We start from the raw sequence: 20,249 nt of genomic DNA, 5'->3' as shown, positions 1-20,249 counted from the left end.
TGTGTGCGGGCTTTCTCTAGTTGTGGAGAGCGGGGGCTACTCTTCGAAGGCTTCGTGTTGCGCGGGCTTCTCATTCTGGTGGCTTCTCTTGTTGTGGAGCACAGGCTCTAGAGCACAGGCTCAGTAGTTGTGGCGCACAGGCTTAGTTGCTCCACGGCATTTGGGATCTTCCCGGACCAGGGCTCGAACCCATGTCCCCTGAATTGGCAGGCAGATTCTTAACCACTGTGCCACCAGGGAAGCCCATATTAACTGTTTTTTAAACAGTTGTTTACTGCAGATTCTTTACTCTTAGAAACTGTATAAAAGTGAAAATACATAAATAGGTGAACTTCCCATTGTATTTCATATTTCACACTTGGGTTTTTTAATTGAAACGTATTTGCTAATCAGTGTAGTGTTAATTTGTAGAAGTGTGTCATCTGCACCCGTGTTGAATGAGTCTGACACATAATAACCTTCCATTAATACTTGTTTAACGAAAGAATGAATGAATCGTTTATGCAAGATCGGGACTTTTAAGATAATTATAATAATTGAAGGAAAACAAGTGTTGGACACTAACCTGTATTTTCTAACATTATTTCCTTTTAGAAAATGTGATATTACCAACCTTTTGAAAAATTAAAGACTGTATTTTCTTTAAAGACTAAGAGATACGCTGAATTGATAGCTTGGCTATTAAGATATAAATTGCCAAGGCGCTATAAATCTGAGAAAATGAGAGCATAATTTGAAAGAAAGAGATTATAGAAATGGGTATATGTGATTCAGCAAGAAAGGCCATGAGTACAATGAGAGTAGAATCTGTAACTATGCACTGTTTTATGCTTCTCAACAGACAGTTTTTACACATATATTATATGGGTCTGCCTGCTTGTCTCCTGTTCTCTATAATTTTAAAATGTGTTATTTTTTATAGCTGTTATTTTTGGGCACACAAGTGAATCAACATGTATATACAAAAGATACTATTTCTGACATGTAAAATGCTTAAGATAAATTTATTTCTTTATCTTACATTAACATTTATATATATTAAAGCCTGTTCAGTTGTAGTTCTCATTTTTGAAAGTGTTTTTATATGTACAATGAAAATACACCTTTTAATATTGTACAAAGTTTTAAAAAAAATCTTTTAAAAGTACAGTAAGATGAAAGGAATTTAAAAATCGACATTATTGGCACAAGATTCATGTTAATGTTTACTCATGTAAATAGCACAAAATACTGCCTAATTAGTGTGGTTGGTAAATTTTTGGTACTTTAATTTTCTCTGTTATTGTAAACCATGCATAAAATGCTTGCCTATTGAGAAGTGCAGAATTGTCAGAGCTTAAACAGCTGACATCTGCTTACTCTCTTAAAAAAAAAAAGAATAGGAAGCCATTTCAGCTTAATCTACCTCAAATGTGTTCATGTAAATGGAGGTCCATCTATTGACCTGTATTCTTTTCAGCTCAGGATTGGTCCACATGGTTCATGAAACCAGGAAGCCTGATTAGAAATGCAGATGTTGAGACAGTGAAGTACACCGTCCCCTTTTCCCTTTGCTGTATCTGTCAGGGTGAAAAGTGGCTTGTACAAGGGTCAGTCACCCATACTCACTTAATTACTTTTCTTGGACCCACAGAGCTGTCACAAGCTGTGGTGGACGCGGGAGCCATTCCTCTTTTAGTGCTCTGTATCCAAGAGCCAGAAATTGCTTTGAAAAGGGTTGCTGCTTCGGCCCTCAGTGATATTGCAAAGCATTCTCCAGAGTTGGCACAGACAGTGGTGGACGCAGGAGCAATTGCTCACTTAGCCCAGATGATCCTGAACCCTGATGCTAAGTTGAAGGTAGTTAAAAATAAAGAAACAAACAATCCAGGATTCTGATAATCTAAGAAGATGGAAATGTGTGCAGATTAATATTATACGTTTTTAAATAATTAGTAAATTATCATGGAAAACAGATACGAAATATTGTGTATTTGGTCCTTTAATATGTGAAAACTGTGCTGTAAGGATTAGACAATAAAGATGTGACTGGGAAAAAGTATGTGCAACGCTGAAAACTAGAAGTAGCATCAGAATTAATACTAATAATTAAAGTAAGGAATCACGTAATGATTAAATCTCAGGGTTAGAAGGGACCTAAAGGTTTTCTAGCCCATTGTTATATTTGTTTCCTGTAAGAATTGCCATATTTACATTAGTCTTTTCTATAGCTTTCTAAAATCTAATTTTCAGTTGATAGTCACCAATTATACTTTTATATTCTAATAGTTATATTCTGTAAGATTTAAAAATTGTCAATATTAATTAAGCAATGTAAAGTTTTACAAATGATATTGGCAATATCCCAAAATGTTAGTTCTGCTTGATTGTTACTGTACTACATTACTGTGTTTATCGTCAATTAACAATTTAAGTATTGCGTAATTAAGAAATAGTATTCATCCCAGGGTCATATTCTTTGACCAGCCTCAACTGATAAGAGATTTAAATAGTCAATAGTGTGAACTAAGATGTTTAACTTGGATATGAGGGAATTTAAGAAATTGAGTATTGAGGTATAAGAAGACTAGGATGTGAATGCCTCGAGACTCCTAGATTATGTTGGATGTGTGATTGTTTTTTCCTCTTTATAAAGGAATTTGAGTGTGTATGAAGCTGTTTAAATTATGTCTGAACTCCACAGTGGAGTCTATGTAACATTTGGGTTTGGTTTTTGCTCAACAGCGTCAGATCCTTTCAGCTCTCAGTCAGATTGCGAAACATTCTGTGGATCTAGCAGAAATGGTGGTTGAAGCAGAGATTTTTCCAGCTGTACTTACCTGTCTGAAGGACAAAGATGAATACGTGAAGAAAAATGCTTCCACTTTAATTAGAGAGATTGCAAAACATACACCTGAGGTAAAACAAGGAAAAAAAAAAAAACAGCTTCAAAATACAACAGTATGGGGCTTCCCTGGTGGCGCAGTGGTTGAGAGTCCGCCTGCCGATGCAAGGGACTCGTGCCCCGGTCTGGGAAGATCCCACATGCCGCGGAGCGGCTGGGCCCGTGAGCCATGGCCGCTGAGCCTGCGCGTCCGGAGCCTGTGCTCCGCAACGGGAGAGGCCACAACAGTGAGAGACCTGCGTACCGAAAAAAAAAAAAACCCAACAGTATGCAGTTAGTTTTAGTTTTTAAGTAAAACATCAGTTTGTTCACAGGGCTCAGGGACAGTGTCACATGTTGTGAGGGGTTCTCGTCCTCAGCACTGTTGACATTTTGGACCAGGTCATTCTTCGTTGTGAGGGGCCGTCCTGTACACTGTGAGGGGCCGTCCTGTACACTGTAGGGTGGATGTTTAGCAGCATCCCTGGCCTCTGCCCGCTGGATGCCAGTAGCGCCCCTCCCCTAAGTTGTGACGATCAAAAATGTCCCCACATATTACTAAATGTTTCCTAGGGGACAAGAGTGCCCCCACTTGAGAACCACTGGGTTATATCAATGGAGTTTGAGTCTGAAATCTCAGGTTTTAATCATTTTCTGCTTTCCATTTCTAGATTGTAGGGACCGTGGACCTTTGTTGTCCTGTCACTCTAGGTCAGCTGGGCGTAGTGAGAGATGGTGCCCCTCCAGGTTGGGAGAGACCATCAGGCCCCCTGACCTGGCGTAACTGCTCTAACAGCTGCTCTTGCACAGTGGTTCCTGCTCTGAGGTGTGAGGTGGGAAAGGAATAGAGACGAAGCGAACCTGGGTAGATTCTGAAGTTATGTCTTTTTCTGTGCATATTTTCACTAATCAATTTCATTTCACTAAACTTTTAAGTCCTTATTCTTTTTTTTTTTAAATTATTTATTTATTGGGATACACCAGGCCTTAGTGGCAGCACACAGGATCTTCGTTGTGGCGTGGGGGATCTTTAGTTGCGGCACATGGGATCTAGTTCCCTGACCAGGGATTGAACCCAGGCCCCCTGCATTGGGAGCTCGGAGTCTTAGCCACTGGACCACCAGGGAAGTCCCAAGTCCTCATTCTTTATTTCACCCAACATCTTTATCTGGTTGAGATTGTTCAAGACTGGAGTGCAGTCAGCTAGAGATCATTGCTGGCAAAGGAAGGATAATGGGGCTAGACTATTTCAAGTCTGATCTCACCTTTCAGCATTCAGTGATTAATCCAATTCTTACTCACACCTTGTGATAGGGGGTTTCAGCAGTTAGCTAGTTATGAACTAGCCCTAGACTTAGTGTTTAGGTGAGGAGTTTTGACATACATTATGATAAGGATAGAGTCGTGCAAGAAAAATTGAGCCACAGAGAGGGTCCTCACAGTGAGCATATTCTGTACATTAGAAATAGCAGGACTGTTACCCTTGTACACTTCTTTGATAAAAATAATAATTTCACTAAATGACATTTCAGATTTTACCAGACGTTTTTTAGGTCCTAAAATTTAAAATTTGGCAATGCTGAAGTAATATTTAAAGATCATCTTACACTTTAGCTCTCCTTCTTTCCTCTTAGCTTTCTCAGCTGATAGTGAACACGGGGGGAGTTGCTGCCGTGATCGATTGCATTGGGTCCTGCAAAGGAAACATAAAGCTGCCGGGCATCATGATGCTTGGCTACGTGGCAGCTCATTCTGAGAACCTGGCAATGGCGGTCATCATTTCCAAGGTTTGTTCTTGCTTCCTTTTCCTCTGGTTATTGCAGTGAGATACTCTAAGACAGAACCACAGATTAATACTATCCCACAGAGTGTAAAATATAGCTGACCAGAGTCAAAGAACTACCAGCTTTCTTCAAGGCTTATTAGTAAGTTTCCCAAAGCAGTGCTTGAAGTAAAGTTTACTTGGCAGGAAGTTTAAAGTTTTACTCAGTGTTTAATATCAATAAAATGTCAACACCTCTGAGTGTTAGTATCACCTATATCTAAATACCATGTATTTGTATCTTGAAGGATTGGCTTTACAAATATGTAAAGCATACTTTGATTAAAGACAGCTATCATAAATGACATGCCCAGTGGTCATTTTTATTATTCCGTACATTCTCCCCCTTCCTGCCATTTGGGCAGGATATGACAATGGATGGCTCTCTCTCCTTCAGCTTCCATGAGCTAATTTATCTTCTTAGACATGGGCAATTCAGAGCACATGTTGGATAGCATGTTTCTGACATGCTGTTTCCTTGCTCTAGGGATTTGGCCTTATCTCAATTTACGGCTTGGAATTAACCCACCAGATCACGTAGCCCTGGCTCATAGTAGGTGATCAAAAAATATTTGTTGAATGAATAAATATTGATCTCCTGAAGCATGCTTCAAAGGCTGCGTGCTCCCAGTGTCTCCGGCAACCCTCTAGGATGTGGGTTTCTTGTCAGCATGGAAAATCTGCTGCTGTATGTTAAACAGAAGTGTGGATTTTTTTTTTAATCCTTTGCTAATCCTCAGAATAAAAATGGGCCTCAGATCTTTATTTTCTACCTATTCCTTGATAATTCTTTACTTCACTCCCTTTTTATCTCTAGCTATTCCTTTTGTTCTTCTATTACCAAAGACTCTGATAGTGACTAGAGCAGTAGTGCTGCTTTCTGAAGGGTCACCATGGGGATGCGATCAGGATTCTTGATTCTCGGTTCTTTTGTGGATAGTCAGAAAGCCTACTGTAGGAAGGATGAGGAAGGAAGCAGCAATTGCTTTTGCTTCCTGTGTTTTTTCCCCAGACTAACCAGGAGGTGCTCCCTGCCTTTGTTCTGGGGCTGCTTCTGGCCTCTCCCATCTGGTTTGTCTTCCATTTAACTGAAGATCAAGGTGGGGGCACCAGCAGTCTGAGGCAGACCACGCAACACTGCTTCATCCTTTCCCGTTCCGTGTAGTACTCTCAGGACTGAGAACACCTCCAGTCTAAATAATACTTTCTAATGTTCAAAGCACATTCAGCGCTCCTTGTCTCATTTGCCGTTCAAAACAACTGAGGCCAGTAAGTCAGAGTGCTGGGCATGGGGTAAAGCGGGCTGGCTGTCTTCTTTTCCTCCTGCTTCTTCAGTCTTGGTATGTCTCAGAAGTATGGACTTTCTAGAGAGTTACCTCATTCTGAAGATAGAAAGATTCTGACCTTTTTTTTTTTTTTGTATGGGCAGACACATTTTTAGTCATAAGAAGGAAGTCAAAGAAATATGGCAGATCTCTTCTTTAAGAAATTGGTCTTAAAAACCTAATTTAAAGGTGGAGGGAAAAAAAGTATATATGATCATTTGGCCTTTGCTGCGGTAGCATGACCCATGTGATAGTGGCTTTTGTGGTGCTAAATTTTAGGTGATAATTCTTCTAGTCTCAAGTTAGTTAGAAAATTATGCCTATACAGAATGAATTATAATTTGATTTGGTTATTTGACTCTTCCTTGGGTATATAAACTGTGATGCATTTGAGGCCCTTTAGTTAACTCTGTTTTGATTATTTAGATAAAATTGAAGTTTGAAGTGCAAGATATAAGCATATGCCATCTGTGTAACAAAAGTACTCATCCTCCTTTGACATTCAATCATGTTAAAATGGGCAAAACTGTCATTTAAATGTTGACAAAAATTAATGGAAATTTACTATTTCAGAAAAGGTTTTAGTGACTATATTTTACCTAAAATTTACTTCAATAGGATTCTTGCTCATATTATTCATTTGATTTTGGATCTATAGTAGGTATTTTGTTCTCAGATCTGTTATACTTGGTGAAAAGTCAATTTTTAAAAGGATTCTAAATTAACTTTTTTAACAAGGGAAAGCAAAAGGTTTTATTTTTATTTTTTTAACATCTTCATTGGAGTATAATTGCTTTACAGTGGTATGTTTCTGCTTTATAACAAAGTGAATCAGTTATACATATACATGTATCCCCATATCTCCTCCCTCTTGTGTCTCCCTCCCATCCTCCCTATCCCAACCCTCTAGGTGGTCACGAAGCACTGAGCTGATCTCCCTGTGCTATGCGGCTGCTTCCCACTAGCTATTTTACATTTGGTAGTAATATGTAAGTCCATGCCAATCTCTCACTTCGTCCCAGCTTACCCTCCCCCCTCCCCATGTCCTCAAGTCCATTCTCTATGTCTGCGTCTTTATTCCTGTCCTGCCCTTAGGTTCATCAGAACCATTTCTTTTCTTTTTTTAATTCCATATGTATGTGTTAGCATACAGTATTTGTTTTTCTCTTTCTGACTTACTTCACTCTGTATGACAAACTCTCGGTCCATCCACCTCACTACAAATAACTCAATTTTGTTTCTTTTTATGGCTGAGTAATATTCCATTGTATATATGTGCCACATCTTCTTTATCCATTCATCTGTTGATGGACACTTAGGTTGCTTCCATGTCCTGGCTGTTGTAAATAGAGCTGCAATGAACATTGTGGTACATGACTCTTTTTTTTTTTTTTTTAGTGGTACGCAGGCCTCTCACTGTTGTGGCCTCTCCCATTGCGGAGCACAGGCTCCAGACACGCAGGCTCAGTGGCCATGGCTCACAGGCCTAGCCGCTCCGCAGCATGTGGGATCTTCCCGGACCGGGGCACGAACCTGTGCCCCCTGCACCCCTCAACCACTGCGCCACCAGGGAAGCCCCATGACTCTTTGAATTATGGCTTTCTCAGGGTATATGCCCAGTAGTGGGATTGCTGGGTCATATGGTAATTCTATTTGTAGTTTTTTAAGGAACCTCCACACTGTTCTCCATAGTGGCTGTATCAATTTACATTCCCACCAACAGTGCAGTAGGGTTCCCTTTTCTCCACACCCTCTCCAGCATTTATTGTTTGTACATATTTTGATGATGGCCATTCTGACTGGTGTGAGGTGATACCTCATTGTAGTTTTGATTTGCATTTCTCTAATGATTAGTGATGTTGAGCATCTTTTCATGTGTTTGTTGGCAGTCTGTATATATTCTTTGGAGAAATGTCTATTTAGGTCTTCTGCCCATTTTTGGATTGGGTTGTTTGTTTTTTGATATTGAGCTGCATGAGCTGCTTGTAAATTCTGGAGATTAATCCTTTGTCAGTTGCTTCATTTGCAAATATTTTCTCCCATTCTGAGGGTTGTCTTTTGGTCTTGTTTATGGTTTCCTTTGCTGTGCAAAAGCTTTGAAGTTTCATTAGGTCCCATTTGTTTATTTTTGTTTTCATTTCCATTTCTCTAGGAGGTGAGTCAAAAAGGATCTTGCTGTGATTTATGTCATAGAGTGTTCCGCCTGTGTTTTCCTCTAAGAGTTTTATAGTGTCTGGCCTTATATTTAGGTCTTTAATCCATTTTGAGTTGATTTTTATGTATGGTGTTAGGGAGTGCTCTAATTTCATTCTTTTACATGTAGCTGTCCAGTTTTCCCAGCACCACTTATTGAAGAGGCTGTCTTTTCTCCATTGTATATTCTTGCCTCCTTTATCAAAAATAAGGTGACCATATGTGCATGGGTTTATCTCTTGGCTTTCTATCCTGTTCCATTGATCTATATTTCTGTTTTTGTGCCAGTACCATACTGTCTTGATTACTGTAGCTTTGTAGTTTAGTCAAGTCCAGCAGCCTGATTCCTCCAGCTCCATTTTTCTTTCTCAAGATTGCTTTGGCTATTCGGGGTCTTTTGTGTTTCCATACAAATTGTGAAATTTTTTGTTCTAGTTCTGTGAAAAATGCCATTGATAGTTTGATAGAGATTGCATTGCACCTGTAGATTGCTTTGGGTAGTATAGTCATTTTCACAATGTTGATTCTTCCAATCCAGGAACATGGTTTATCTCTCCATCTGTTTTGTATCATCTTTAATTTCTTTCATCAGTGTCTTATAGTTTTCTGCATACAGGTCTTTTGTCTTCTTAGGTAGGTTTATTCCTAGGTATTTTCTTCTTTTTGTTGCAGTGGTAAATGGGAGTGTTTCCCTAATTTCTTTCAGATTTTTCATCATTAGTGTATAGGAATGCAAGAGAGTTCTGTGCATTAATATTGTATGCTGCTACTTTGCCAAGTTTGCTGATTAGCTCTAGTAGTTTTCTGGTAGAGTCTTTAGGATTCCTATGTATAGTATCATGTCATCTGCAAACAGTGGCAGTTTTACTTCTTTTCCGATTTGTATTCCTTTTATTTCTTTTTCTTCTCTGGTTGCTGTGGGTAAAACTTCCAAAACTGTGTTGAATAATAGTGGTGAGAGTGGGCAACCTTGTCTTGTTACCGATCTTAGTGGAAATGGTTTCAGTTTTTCACCATTGAGAATGATGTTGGTGGTGGGTTTGTCATATATGGCCTTTATTATGTTGAGGTAAGTTCCCTCTGTGCCTACTTTCTGGAGGGTTTTTATTATAAATGGGTGTTGAATTTTGTCGAAAGCTTTTTCTGCATCTATTGAGATGATCATGTGGTTTTTATCCTTCAGTTTGTTAATATGGCATTATCACATTGTTTGATTTGCATATATTGAACAATCCTTGTATTTGATCATGGTGAACGAACGTTTTAATGTGCTGTTGGATTCTGTTTGCTAGTATTTTGTTGGATTTTTGCATCTATGTTCATCAGTGATATTGGCCTGTAGTTTTCTTTGTGACATCTTTGTCTGGTTTTGGTATCAGGGTGATAGTGGCCTCGTAGAATGAGTTTGGGAGTGTTCCTCCCTCTGCTATATTTTGGATGAGTTTGAGAAGGATAGGTGTTAACTCTTCTCAAAGTGTTTGATAGAATTCTCCTGTGAAGCCATCTGGTCCTGGGCTTTCGTTTGTTGGAAGATTTTTAATCACAGTTTCAATTTCAGTGCTTGTGATTGGTCTGTTTATATTTTGTATTTCTTCCTGGTTCAGTCTCGGGAGGTTGTGCTTTTCTAAGAATTGTCCATTTCTTCCAGGTTGTCCATTTTATTGGCATAGAGTTGCTTGTAGTAATCTCTCATGATCCTTTGTATTTCTGCAGTGTCAGTTGTTACTTCTCCTTTTTCTTTTCTAATTCTATTGATTTGAGTCTCCTCCCTTTTTTTCTTGATGAGTCTGGTTAATGGCTTATCAATTTTGTTTATCTTCTCAAAGAACCAGCTTTTAGTTTTATTGATCTTTGCTATCGTTTCCTTCATTGCTTTTTCATTTATTTCTGCTCTGATCTTTATGATTTCTTTCCTTCTGCTAACTTTGGGGTATTTTTTGTTCTTCTTTCTCTTATTGCTTTAGGTGCAAGGTTAGGTTGTTTATTTGAGACTTTTCTTGTCTCTTGAGGTAGGATTTTATTGCTATAAACTTCCCTCTTAGAACTGCTTTTGCTGCATCCCATAGGTTTTAGGTCATTGTGTTTTCATTGTCATGTGTTTCTAGGTATTTCTTCCTCTTTGATTTCTTCAGTGATCTCTTGGTTATTTAGTAGTGTATTGTTTAGCCTCCATGTGTTTGTCTTTTTTACAGACTTTTTCCTGTAATTGATATCTAGTTTCATAGCATTGTGGTCAGAAGAGATAGTTGATAGAATTTAAATTTTCTTAAATTTACCAAGGCTTGACTTGTGCCCCAAGGTACGATCTATCCTGAAGAATGTTCCATGAGCCCTTGAGAAGAAAGTGTATTCTCTTTTTTTGGGATGGAATGTCCTATAAATATTAAGTCCATCTTGTTTAATGTATCATTTAAAGCTTGTGTTTCCTTATTTATTTCATTTTGGATGATCTGTCCATTGGTGAAAGTGAGGTGTTAAAGTCCCCTACTATGATTGTGTTACTGTCGATTTCCCCGTTTATGGCTGTTAGCATTTGCCGTATGTATTGAGGTGCTCCTATGTTGGGTGCTTAAATATTTACAATTGTTATATCTTCTTCTTGGATTCGTCCTTTGAGCATTATGTAGTGTCCTCCTTTGTCGCTTGTAGTAGTCTTTATTTTAAAGTCTATTTTGTCTGATATGAGAATTGCTACTCCCAGCTTTCTTTTCATTTCCATTTGCATGGAATATCTTTTTCCATCCCCTCACTTTCAGTCTGTATGTGTCCCTAGGTCTGAAGTGGGTCTGTTGTAGACAGCATATATATGGGTCTTGTTTTTGTATCCATTCAGGCAGTCTGTGTCTTTTGGTTGGAGCATTTAATCCATTTACATTTCAGGTAATTATTTGTATGTATGTTCCTATGACCATTTTCTTAATTGTTTTGGGTTTGTTATTGTAGGTCTTTTCCTTCTCTTGGCTTTCCTGCCTAGAGAAGTTCCTTTAGCCTTTGTTGTAAAGCTGGTTTGGTGGTGCTGAGTTCTCTTAGCTTTTGCTTGTCTGTAAAGATTTTAATTTCTCTGTCGAATCTGAATGCGATCCTTGCTGGGTAGAGTAATCTTGGTTGTAGGTTTTTTCCTTTCATCACTTTAAATATGTCCTGCCACTCCCTTCTGGCTTGTAGAGTTTCTGCTAGAAATCAGCCGTTAACCTTATGGGAGTTCCCTTGTATATTATTTGTCATTTTTCCTTTGCTGCTTTCAATAATTTTTCTTTGTCTTTAATTTTTGCCAATTTGATTACTATGTGTCTTGGCGTGTTTCTCCTTGGATTTATCCTGTATGGGACTCTCTGTGCTTCCTGGGCTTGATTGACTATTTCCTTTCCCATATTAGGGAAGTTTTCAACTATAATCTCTTCAAATATTTTCTCAGTCCCTTTCTTTTTTTTTTTTTTTTTTTTTTTTGCGGTACACGGGCCTCTCACTGTTGTGACCTCTCCCGTTGCAGAGCACAGGCTCCGGACGCACAGGCTCAGCAGCCATGGCTCACAGGCCGAGCCGCTCCGCGGCATGTGGGATCCTCCCAGACTCGGGCACGAACCCGTGTCCCCTGCATTGGCAGACGCACTCTCAACCACTGCGCCAGCAGGGAAGCCCTCAGTCCCTTTCTTTTTCTCTTCTTCTGGGACCCCTATAATTTAAATATTTGTGCATTTACTTTTGTCCCAGAGGTCTCTGAGACTGTCCTCAATTCTTTTCATTCTTTTTTCTTTATTCTGCTCTGCAGTAGTTATTTCCACTATTTTCTCTTCCAGGTCACTTATCTGTTCTTCTGCCTCAGTTTTTCGGCTATTGATTCCTTCTAGAGAATTTTTAATTTCATTTATTGTGTTGTTCATCATTGTTTGTTTGCTCTTTAGTTCTTCTAGGTCCTTGTTAAATATTTCTTGCATTTTGTCTATTCTATTTCCAAGATTTTGGATCATCTTTACTATCATTATTCTGAATTCTTTTTCAGGTAGATTGCCTATTTCCTCTTCATTTGTTTGGTCTGGTGGGTTTTTACCTTGCTCCTTCATCTGCTGTGTGTTTCTCTGTCTTCTCACTTGGCTTAACTTACTGTGTTTGGGGTCTCCTTTTCACAGTCTGCAGGTTCGTAGTTCCCATTGTTTTTGGTGTCTGCCCCCAGTGGCTGAAGTTGGTTCAGTGGGCTGTGTAGGCTTCCTGGTGGAGGGGACTAGTGGCTGTGCTCTGGTGGATGAGGCTGGATCTTGTCTTTCTGGTGGGCAGGACCATGTCTGGTGGTGTGTTTTGGGGCGTCTGTGACCTTATTATGATTTTAGGTAGGCTCTCTGCTAATGGGTGGGGTTGTGTTCCTGTCTTGCTAGTTGTTTGGCATAGGGTATCCAGCACTGTAGCTTGCTGGTCATTGAGTGGGGCTGGGTCTTATCGTTGAGATGGAGATCTCTGGGAGACCTTTCACCGTTTGATATTATGTGGAGCTGGGAGGTCTCTGGTGGACTGGTGTCCTGAACTCGGCTTTCCCACCTCAGAGGCACAGGCCTGACACCCGGCTGGAGGACCAAGACCCTGTCAGCCACACAGCTCAGGAGAAAAGGGAGAAAAAAAGAAAGGAAGGAAGGGAGGGAGGGAGGGAGAGAATAAAATAAAGTTATTACAATAAAAAATAATTATTAAAAATAAAAAAATTGGGCTTCCCTGGTGGCTCAGTGGTTGAGAGTCCGCCTGCTGATGCAGGGGACACACGTTCATGCCCCGGTCCGGGAGGATCCCACATGCCGCGGAGCGACTAGGCCCGTGAGCCATGGCTGCTGAGCCTGTGCAGCCGGAGCCTATGATCCACAATGGGAGAGGCCACAACAGTGAGCAGCCCGTGTATTGCAAAAAAAATTAAAAAAATAATAAAAATTAAAAAGTAATTTAAAAAAAGAAAGAAGAGAGCAACCAAAGCAAAAAACAAATCCACCAATGATAACAAGCGCTAAAAACTATGCTTAAAAACAAACAAAAACGGACAGACAGAACCCTAGGACAAATGGTAAATACAAAGCTATACAAACGAAATCACACAAAGAAGCACACACATACACACTCACAAAAAGAGAAGAAGGAAAAAAATATATATATCATTGCTCTCAAAGTCCACCTCCTCAGTTTGGGATGATTCGTTGTCTATTCAGGTATTCCACAGATGCAGGGAACATTAAGCTGACTGTGGAGATTTAATTCGCTGCTCCTGAGGCTGCTGGGAGAGATTTCCCTTTCTCTTCTTTGTTCGCACAGCTCCTGGGGTTCAGCTTTGGATTTGGACCCGCCTCTGCGTGTAGTTTGCCTGAGGGCATCTGTTCTTCGCTCAGACAGGACGGGGTTAAAGGAGCAGCTGATTCGGGGACTCTGGCTCGCTCAGGCAGGGGGGAGGGAGGGGTACAGATGCGGGGTGAGCCTGCGGCGGCAGAGGCCAGCGTGACGTTGCACCAGCCTGAGGCGCGCTGTGCGTTCTCCCAGGGAAGTTGTCCCTGGATCACGGGACCCTGGCGGTGGTGGGCTGCACAGGCTCCCGGGAGGGGAGGTGTGGACAGTGGCCTGTGCTCGCACACAGGCTTCTTGGTGGCGGCAGCAGCAGCCTTAGCATCTCATACCTGTCTCTGGGGTCTGCGCTGGTAGCCGCGGTTCGCGCCCATCTCTGGAGCTCGTTTAGGTGTTGCTCTGAATTCCCTCTCGTCGCGCACCCTGAAACAATGGTCTCTTGCCTCTTCATCAGCTCCAGACTTTTTCCCGGACTCCCTCCCGTCTAGCTGTGGCGCACTAGCCCCTTCAGGCTGCGTTTACGCAGCCAACCCCAGTCCTCTCCCTGCGCTCCGACCTCCGAAGCCCGAGCCTCAGCTCCCAGCCCCGCCCGCCCCAGCGGGTGAGCAGACAAGCCTCTCGGGCTGGTGAGTGCTGGTCGGCACCAATCCTCTGTGCAGGAATCTCGCCGCTTTTACCTCCTCACCCCTGTTGCTGTGCTCTCCTCCGCAGCTCCGAAGCTTCCCCCCTCCACCACCCACAGTCTCCGCCGGCGAAGGGGCTTCCTAGTGTGTGGAAACCTTTCCTCCTTCACAGCTCCCTCCCACTGGTGCAGGTCCCGTCCCTATTCTTTTGTCTCTGTTTTTCCTTTTTTCTTTTGCCCTACCCAGGTATGTGGGGAGTTTCTTGCCTTTTGGGAAGTCTGATATCTTCTGCCAGCGTTCAGTAGATGTTATGTAGGGGTTATTCCACATGTAGATGCATTTCTGATGTTTTTGTGGGGAGGAAGGTGATCTCCACATCTTACTCTTCTGCCATCTTGAAGGTCTCCTTCTTCAACCAAAATGCTGCTGCATTGACTTTTTAAAGTCACACAGGCAGATGTCTGGGGTGGTTGGTGATCCGTGATGTTGATAGCAAAGAAAGGATGTGTGTTCTAAGTGGTGACACCGAGGAGTCCAGCTCCCTGATCAGATCTGGAAATCCTTTGCCCCGGGGGCAACCTCGGAGACCGTCCTGCGCCCCCCGCCACTTCCCCGGACTCTGGGGCGCCACCTGCAGCTGAGTCACCAGCCCGGCTGCGTCTGGGATGTGTGCGCCGGCCCCAGCCGGCCTCCCCTCAAGCAAAAGGTTTTAAAATCCTACGCATTTTTAATTTGTCACAGGGGAATCTGGTTTTGCCTAAATACTGGTCTGTGGCATCTGTTTTTTGGTTAAATGCCTCTGTTTGGGGAGTAAACGCTAGTGGAGTTATTTAGTTTAGTTGGATTGTTACAGATAATTAAGGTAAATTAGTTCTAGTCATTTTATTGACTTGAAAAATGACAGCCCCTGTGAAGTGCTCATTTATTGAACCGTTTAAGAAAAGGATCAAGACCAAAATGATTCCTTCTAACGTTTGAGAGACAGGGAAGACTCTTTAATCCTGCTCTGGATTCATAACTCTTGCTCTTTTGATCAACGCTGCAGGGTGTGCCCCAGCTGTCAGTCTGCTTGTCGGAAGAGCCAGAAGATCATATTAAGGCTGCTGCTGCCTGGGCCTTGGGACAGATTGGGAGGCACACTCCGGAGCATGCCCGGGCTGTCGCGGTCACAAACACTTTGCCCGTCCTGCTTTCTTTGTACATGTCGACCGAAAGTTCTGAGGATCTTCAAATGAAAGTAAGTGCTTAATTCTTGACTGTTTTAATGAGGCTTTGTTAGATTTTGACTCATTCTTTAAAATGTGTAAATTAAAATGTTTTAATTTTCATCATGGACAATATCGCTTTTCTGAGTCAAGAAATAAATTTATCAGAAGAAGTGAGGAGACTCTTTGAAAATGAGTTACCCTTGTCTCTAAAAATCAGTGATATATTTTAATGAAAGTTCTCTGTAGGTACAAAGTTGTTTGTAAAATGAATGTCTGGTTGTTGCCTTCTACATTTCTATTGACTTTTCTTATGAAATAGGTTATTGAATAATAGGATTTTGGAGATGGAATTGGCCAGAGAGTACTTTAGTCCATTTTACATTAAAAAATTGAGTCTAAAGAAATTTAAGCTGCTTTCCCAAGGTATTCCTGAAGCATGAGCTACCTCTCCTAACTCCAAGTCTGCCTGATCTTTTAATTATGTCTTATATTTGTTCCTTAAAGGAAAAATGACTGTAAGATTCACTAAATTAAACATTTTTACATCATGCATTTAAAAAAAAAATTAAGATTTCTAAAAAAAATGTTACTAGCTACTGAAATGATTCATAAAACATGAATATAAAGTAGGATGGGTTTGTAAAATAATTTTAGAATTTCAAAGAAAGAAAAATGCTTCCCAGCATACTGCCTATTAGGAAAACATGTAACTTTTGGAAAGCAGCTTTCAGAATTGACTTGGGTTGAGAGAAGTACACAGAAAAGACAATCAAAATAACAGTAAATTAAATTACTTTTAAATTTTAATTAAAACACTGAAGTAACAAATAGGAAAACACATTTGCTGGAACAACTTTAGGTGCTCTAACAAGGCAGGAAGTCTGCTTGAACTTACAGTTGAGAGACTGAAAGCGATGTCGTGAGTCATTTATTTGGTTTATAAATTTTATAAAAGTGAGTTTATGTTGATTTGGTTATGTTTACATGTTTTTTCTCTACAGATTCATTGGGGAAAGTTGATTTCTAAGATTAACGCTTTTCCCGTTTTTATAAGACTTTCTAGATCAAAGCAATGATTTAATAGATTTAGGGCTTTTCCCTTACTTGTCTCCAATGTTGACTCCATTCCTTGGCAATGCTTGGTAGAGAGTAAGATTGACAATGTGCTAAGGTCTTTTCCTGTTTAACAATTGTGTGATTCTTTGACTTTCTGGTGAGAAACCACAACTCCATTTCCAGTTTTGAGTTGTCCAAGTACATCTGATTTACATACATATACTTTTATTTTATTTTATTTTTTTTTAAATGTATTTATTTTATTTTTGGCTGCGTTGGGTCTTCATTGCTGTGCGCAGGCTTTCTCTAGTTGTGGTGAGCAGGGGCTACTCTTCATTGCGGTGGGTGGGCTTCTCACTATGGTGGCTTCTCTTTGTTGTGGAGCGTGGGCTCTAGGTGCACGGGCTTCAGTAGTTGTGGCATGAGGGCTCAATAGTTGTGGCTCATGGGCTCTAGAGCACAGGCTCAGTACTTGTGGCCCATGGGCTTAGTTGCTCCGCAGCATGTGGGATCTTCCTGGACCAGGGCTCGAACCCGTGTCCCCTGCATTGGCAGGCAGATTCTTAACCACTGCGCCACCATGGAAGCCCTACATATAATTTTAACCTATGTATGTAGTTCTCTTTTTGTGGCATATTTCTTTAACCCATTATCATAATTGTCTTTCTTCCTCCCTCTTCCCTCTCCTCTTCCCCACTTCCTCCTCTTCCCTCCTCCCTCCTCCTCACTTCTCATCCTTCCCACCCTTACCTCTAGTAATCCAGGGAAATAAAAGATTACATCAGCTAGAGCATGAATAATTAATAGTGGAGTCAGTAGTAATTATAGTTTGAGAAACCCTTGCAAATAGTCTCTGAGGGAGCACTATATACTATTTACATGCTACCAAGTTTATATAACTTGGTTTTTAATGAGTTATTATGATATTATGTTGTATAAATATCACCAGAGTAAAATAAGTTTGATAACTTTACTTTTTGAAGTCAGATAATTTTTATCTTGTATTAGTTTAATAAAGGTGGTTTTATTAAAACATTTAGGTTTACTAATAGAAGATTCCTTTTGCCCTTATTTAATATAATATTTACTTTCAGGAAATACAGTGGGTATTAAATTAAAAGTGATTTATCAATCTTTATCCTGTCAACAATCTTTCCAAGGCTTTAAATCCATCCAGATATTTTCTTATTGTAGGGACTTAATCATTCCTTTTCTTTTCTTCCCCAAGGTCTCTTGGATTCTATCAGTTGTTGTTTTAAAGGCTTTAGAGTGAAAGTCCAAATCTGTTTGATGTGACACTATCTCAGTAGGGAAAATGTATCCAAGAGCTTTAGGAACTGTCTAATGGTGTTTCTCGTTTGTTACTCTGTAGCAGCTTTCAAATTATAAGCCATGTTGAAGTTCATTTTGTCCCAAAGGCATGTCAGCTTCTGTAAGCATTCTCTAATTGGTTCTGATCCATGAGAGAGAGCCAAGGAGCAGCCCCTTGGAATTTCTTGCACATTTTCACATAGCCTTACTGTCTATACACCTATGTAATTTCAAATACCTTATAAAAACTGAAAAGAATATATATCTTTTATATAATCAGCTTACCTACATATATTTTGATAATATTCAGGCAACTACACTTGTTTTGATTCAGAAGTATCATATCGAAATGTATCATCTTAATTTGGCATTTGGATGGTTATAAAACTATTCAAATAGTTATAAAACTATTTCTAAGATAATTATTTGATTTAATTATTGTATTCTTATTGTCTTGGTTGTTCCCCTTTATTTTTAGCAGCTTTATTGAAATATAACTCATATACCATATAATTTACCCATTTAAACTATACAATTCAATGGTTTTAGTATCTTCACAGGTGCAAACATCACCACAGTCTAATTTTAGAACATTTTCATTCTCCCATTAGCAGTCACTCCACATCCTTCCTGTTTAGCCCCAGGCAACCATTAATTTACTATCTGTCTTTGGGGATTTGCCTCTTCTGGACAGTTCATTTAAATGAAACCATACAATATATGTGGCCTTTTGTGCCTGGCTTCTCTCACTTAAAGTTTCAAGGTTCATCCATGTGGTAGCATATATCAATATTTTGTTCCTTTTAATTGCCAAATAATATTCCATTGTATTGATATATACCACGTTTTATTTTTCTGTTCACTGCTTAGACATTGGGTTGTTTCTACTCTTTGACTATTATAAATAATGCTGCTATGAACATTATTATGCAAGTTTTGTGTGGACGTATGTTTCCATTTCTCTTGGGTATGTACCTAGGAATGGAACTTGCTAGATCATATGATAACTCTTTTTGACATTTTGAGGAACTGCCAAACTCTTTTCCAATGTGACTGTACCAGTTTACATTCCCACCAGCAATGTATGAGGGTTCTAATTTTTCCACATCTTTGCCATCACTTGTTATCGTCTTTGTTTTTTATTATAGCCATCCTAGTGGGTGTGAATTGGTATCACATTCTGGTTTCGATTTGCATTTCCTTGACGGCTAATGATGCTGAAAATCTTTTCATGTGCTTATTGGCCATTTGTATATCGTCTTTGGAGAAATGTCTAATCAGACCCTTTGCCCATTTTTAAATTGGGCTATTTATCTTTTTATTATTGAGTTGTAAGGGTTCTTTATATATTTCTGGATACAAATCCTTATCAGATGTATGATTTACAAATATTTTCTCCCATTCTGTGGATTGTCTTATCACTTTGTTGATGGTATTGTTTAGAGCACATTTAAAAAGGAAGTTTTAACGAAGTTCAGTGTATTTTTCTTCTTTTGCTGCTTGTGCTTTTGGAGCTATATCTGAGAAGACTTTGCCTAACACAAGGTCATGAAGATTTACTCCTATGTGCCCCCCTCATTTAAATAACTATAGCTCTTTGGGTCAGAATGCTTTCAGAATAAAATTAACTTTTGAATAAGAAACATTTTTCATTTTAAGCAGTTTTCATTAGAGATCATTCATTAAGGAAAGCAACAGTGAATAATTTTTTGTTACTCCTTTCATTTTCTGTGAAAAACAAGTGAAGTGGCACCAAGTGTTTGCCTAGAATTGACAGTTGTATTTTGTTAATTACTACGCTTATGTGTGTTGTTGAGATAAAAAAAAAATAGTATTGCTAGTCACTTACTGTGGTCTTTACAATAGCTTTGATCAGTGTGGCTGAAGTCAGTTTTTAGAAATATCAGAAAAATTAGTGAATGTAGAACTGTAGATGCTATGCTAGTTCATAGGAAAACCAGGCTCAAACTCAAGTTGCCCTAAGTAGATAGCCCATGACCCCTTCCCTCACATCATCATGTATTATATATGTCTAAGGATAAGCACTAGCTACTAAATGCTCTGACATTTAGCAAAATTCATAGTCTCTCATTCATTATTTCAAAGTAACACCTTACTTGATTTCCTGAATTAGGTAAATAAAAGGGTTTGTTGACCCCATGTAATTTCTGTACAATTCACAAAATGAAGTTGTAGGAACAATTTTATTTCGTTCACAGCCATAAATAACCAAATATAAGGCACATTTTCTAAAGGCTTATACATTTTAAATCCAAAATATGACGTGATCTTATATGTAGAAAATCCTAAGGAATACACACAGACACACACATACACAAATACTAGAACTAATAAGAGTTCAACAAAATCACTAGATATAAAATCAATATAAAAATCAATTGTATTTCCATATCTTAGTAATGAGTAATTCAAATATGAAGTTAAGAAAATAGTTTCATTCACAATAGCATCAAAAAGAATAAAATACTTAGGAATAAATTTAACAAAAGAAGTGTAAGGGCTTCCCTGGTGGTGCAG

At 39.5% G+C, this 20,249-nt stretch overlaps 1 protein-coding gene across 2 annotated transcripts in view; it reads left to right on the top strand.

The window, feature by feature from the left end:
• The window catches only part of SPAG6 (sperm associated antigen 6), a 74,145-nt gene that overhangs the window by 35,698 nt on the left and 18,198 nt on the right, over positions 1 to 20,249 (top strand). For both annotated transcript variants that reach the window (XM_033407831.2, XM_004280945.3), the window contains exons 5-8: positions 1,634 to 1,839; positions 2,725 to 2,898; positions 4,498 to 4,650; positions 15,182 to 15,373. In XM_033407831.2, coding sequence (XP_033263722.1) covers positions 1,634 to 1,839; positions 2,725 to 2,898; positions 4,498 to 4,650; positions 15,182 to 15,373 — 725 coding nt within the window. The remainder of the gene's footprint in view (positions 1 to 1,633; positions 1,840 to 2,724; positions 2,899 to 4,497; positions 4,651 to 15,181; positions 15,374 to 20,249) is intronic.

The sequence above is a fragment of the Orcinus orca genome, chromosome 2 (assembly GCF_937001465.1).
Source record: "Orcinus orca chromosome 2, mOrcOrc1.1, whole genome shotgun sequence".
Lineage (NCBI taxonomy): Eukaryota > Metazoa > Chordata > Mammalia > Artiodactyla > Delphinidae > Orcinus > Orcinus orca.
This window is presented reverse-complemented; position numbering and strand designations above follow the sequence as displayed.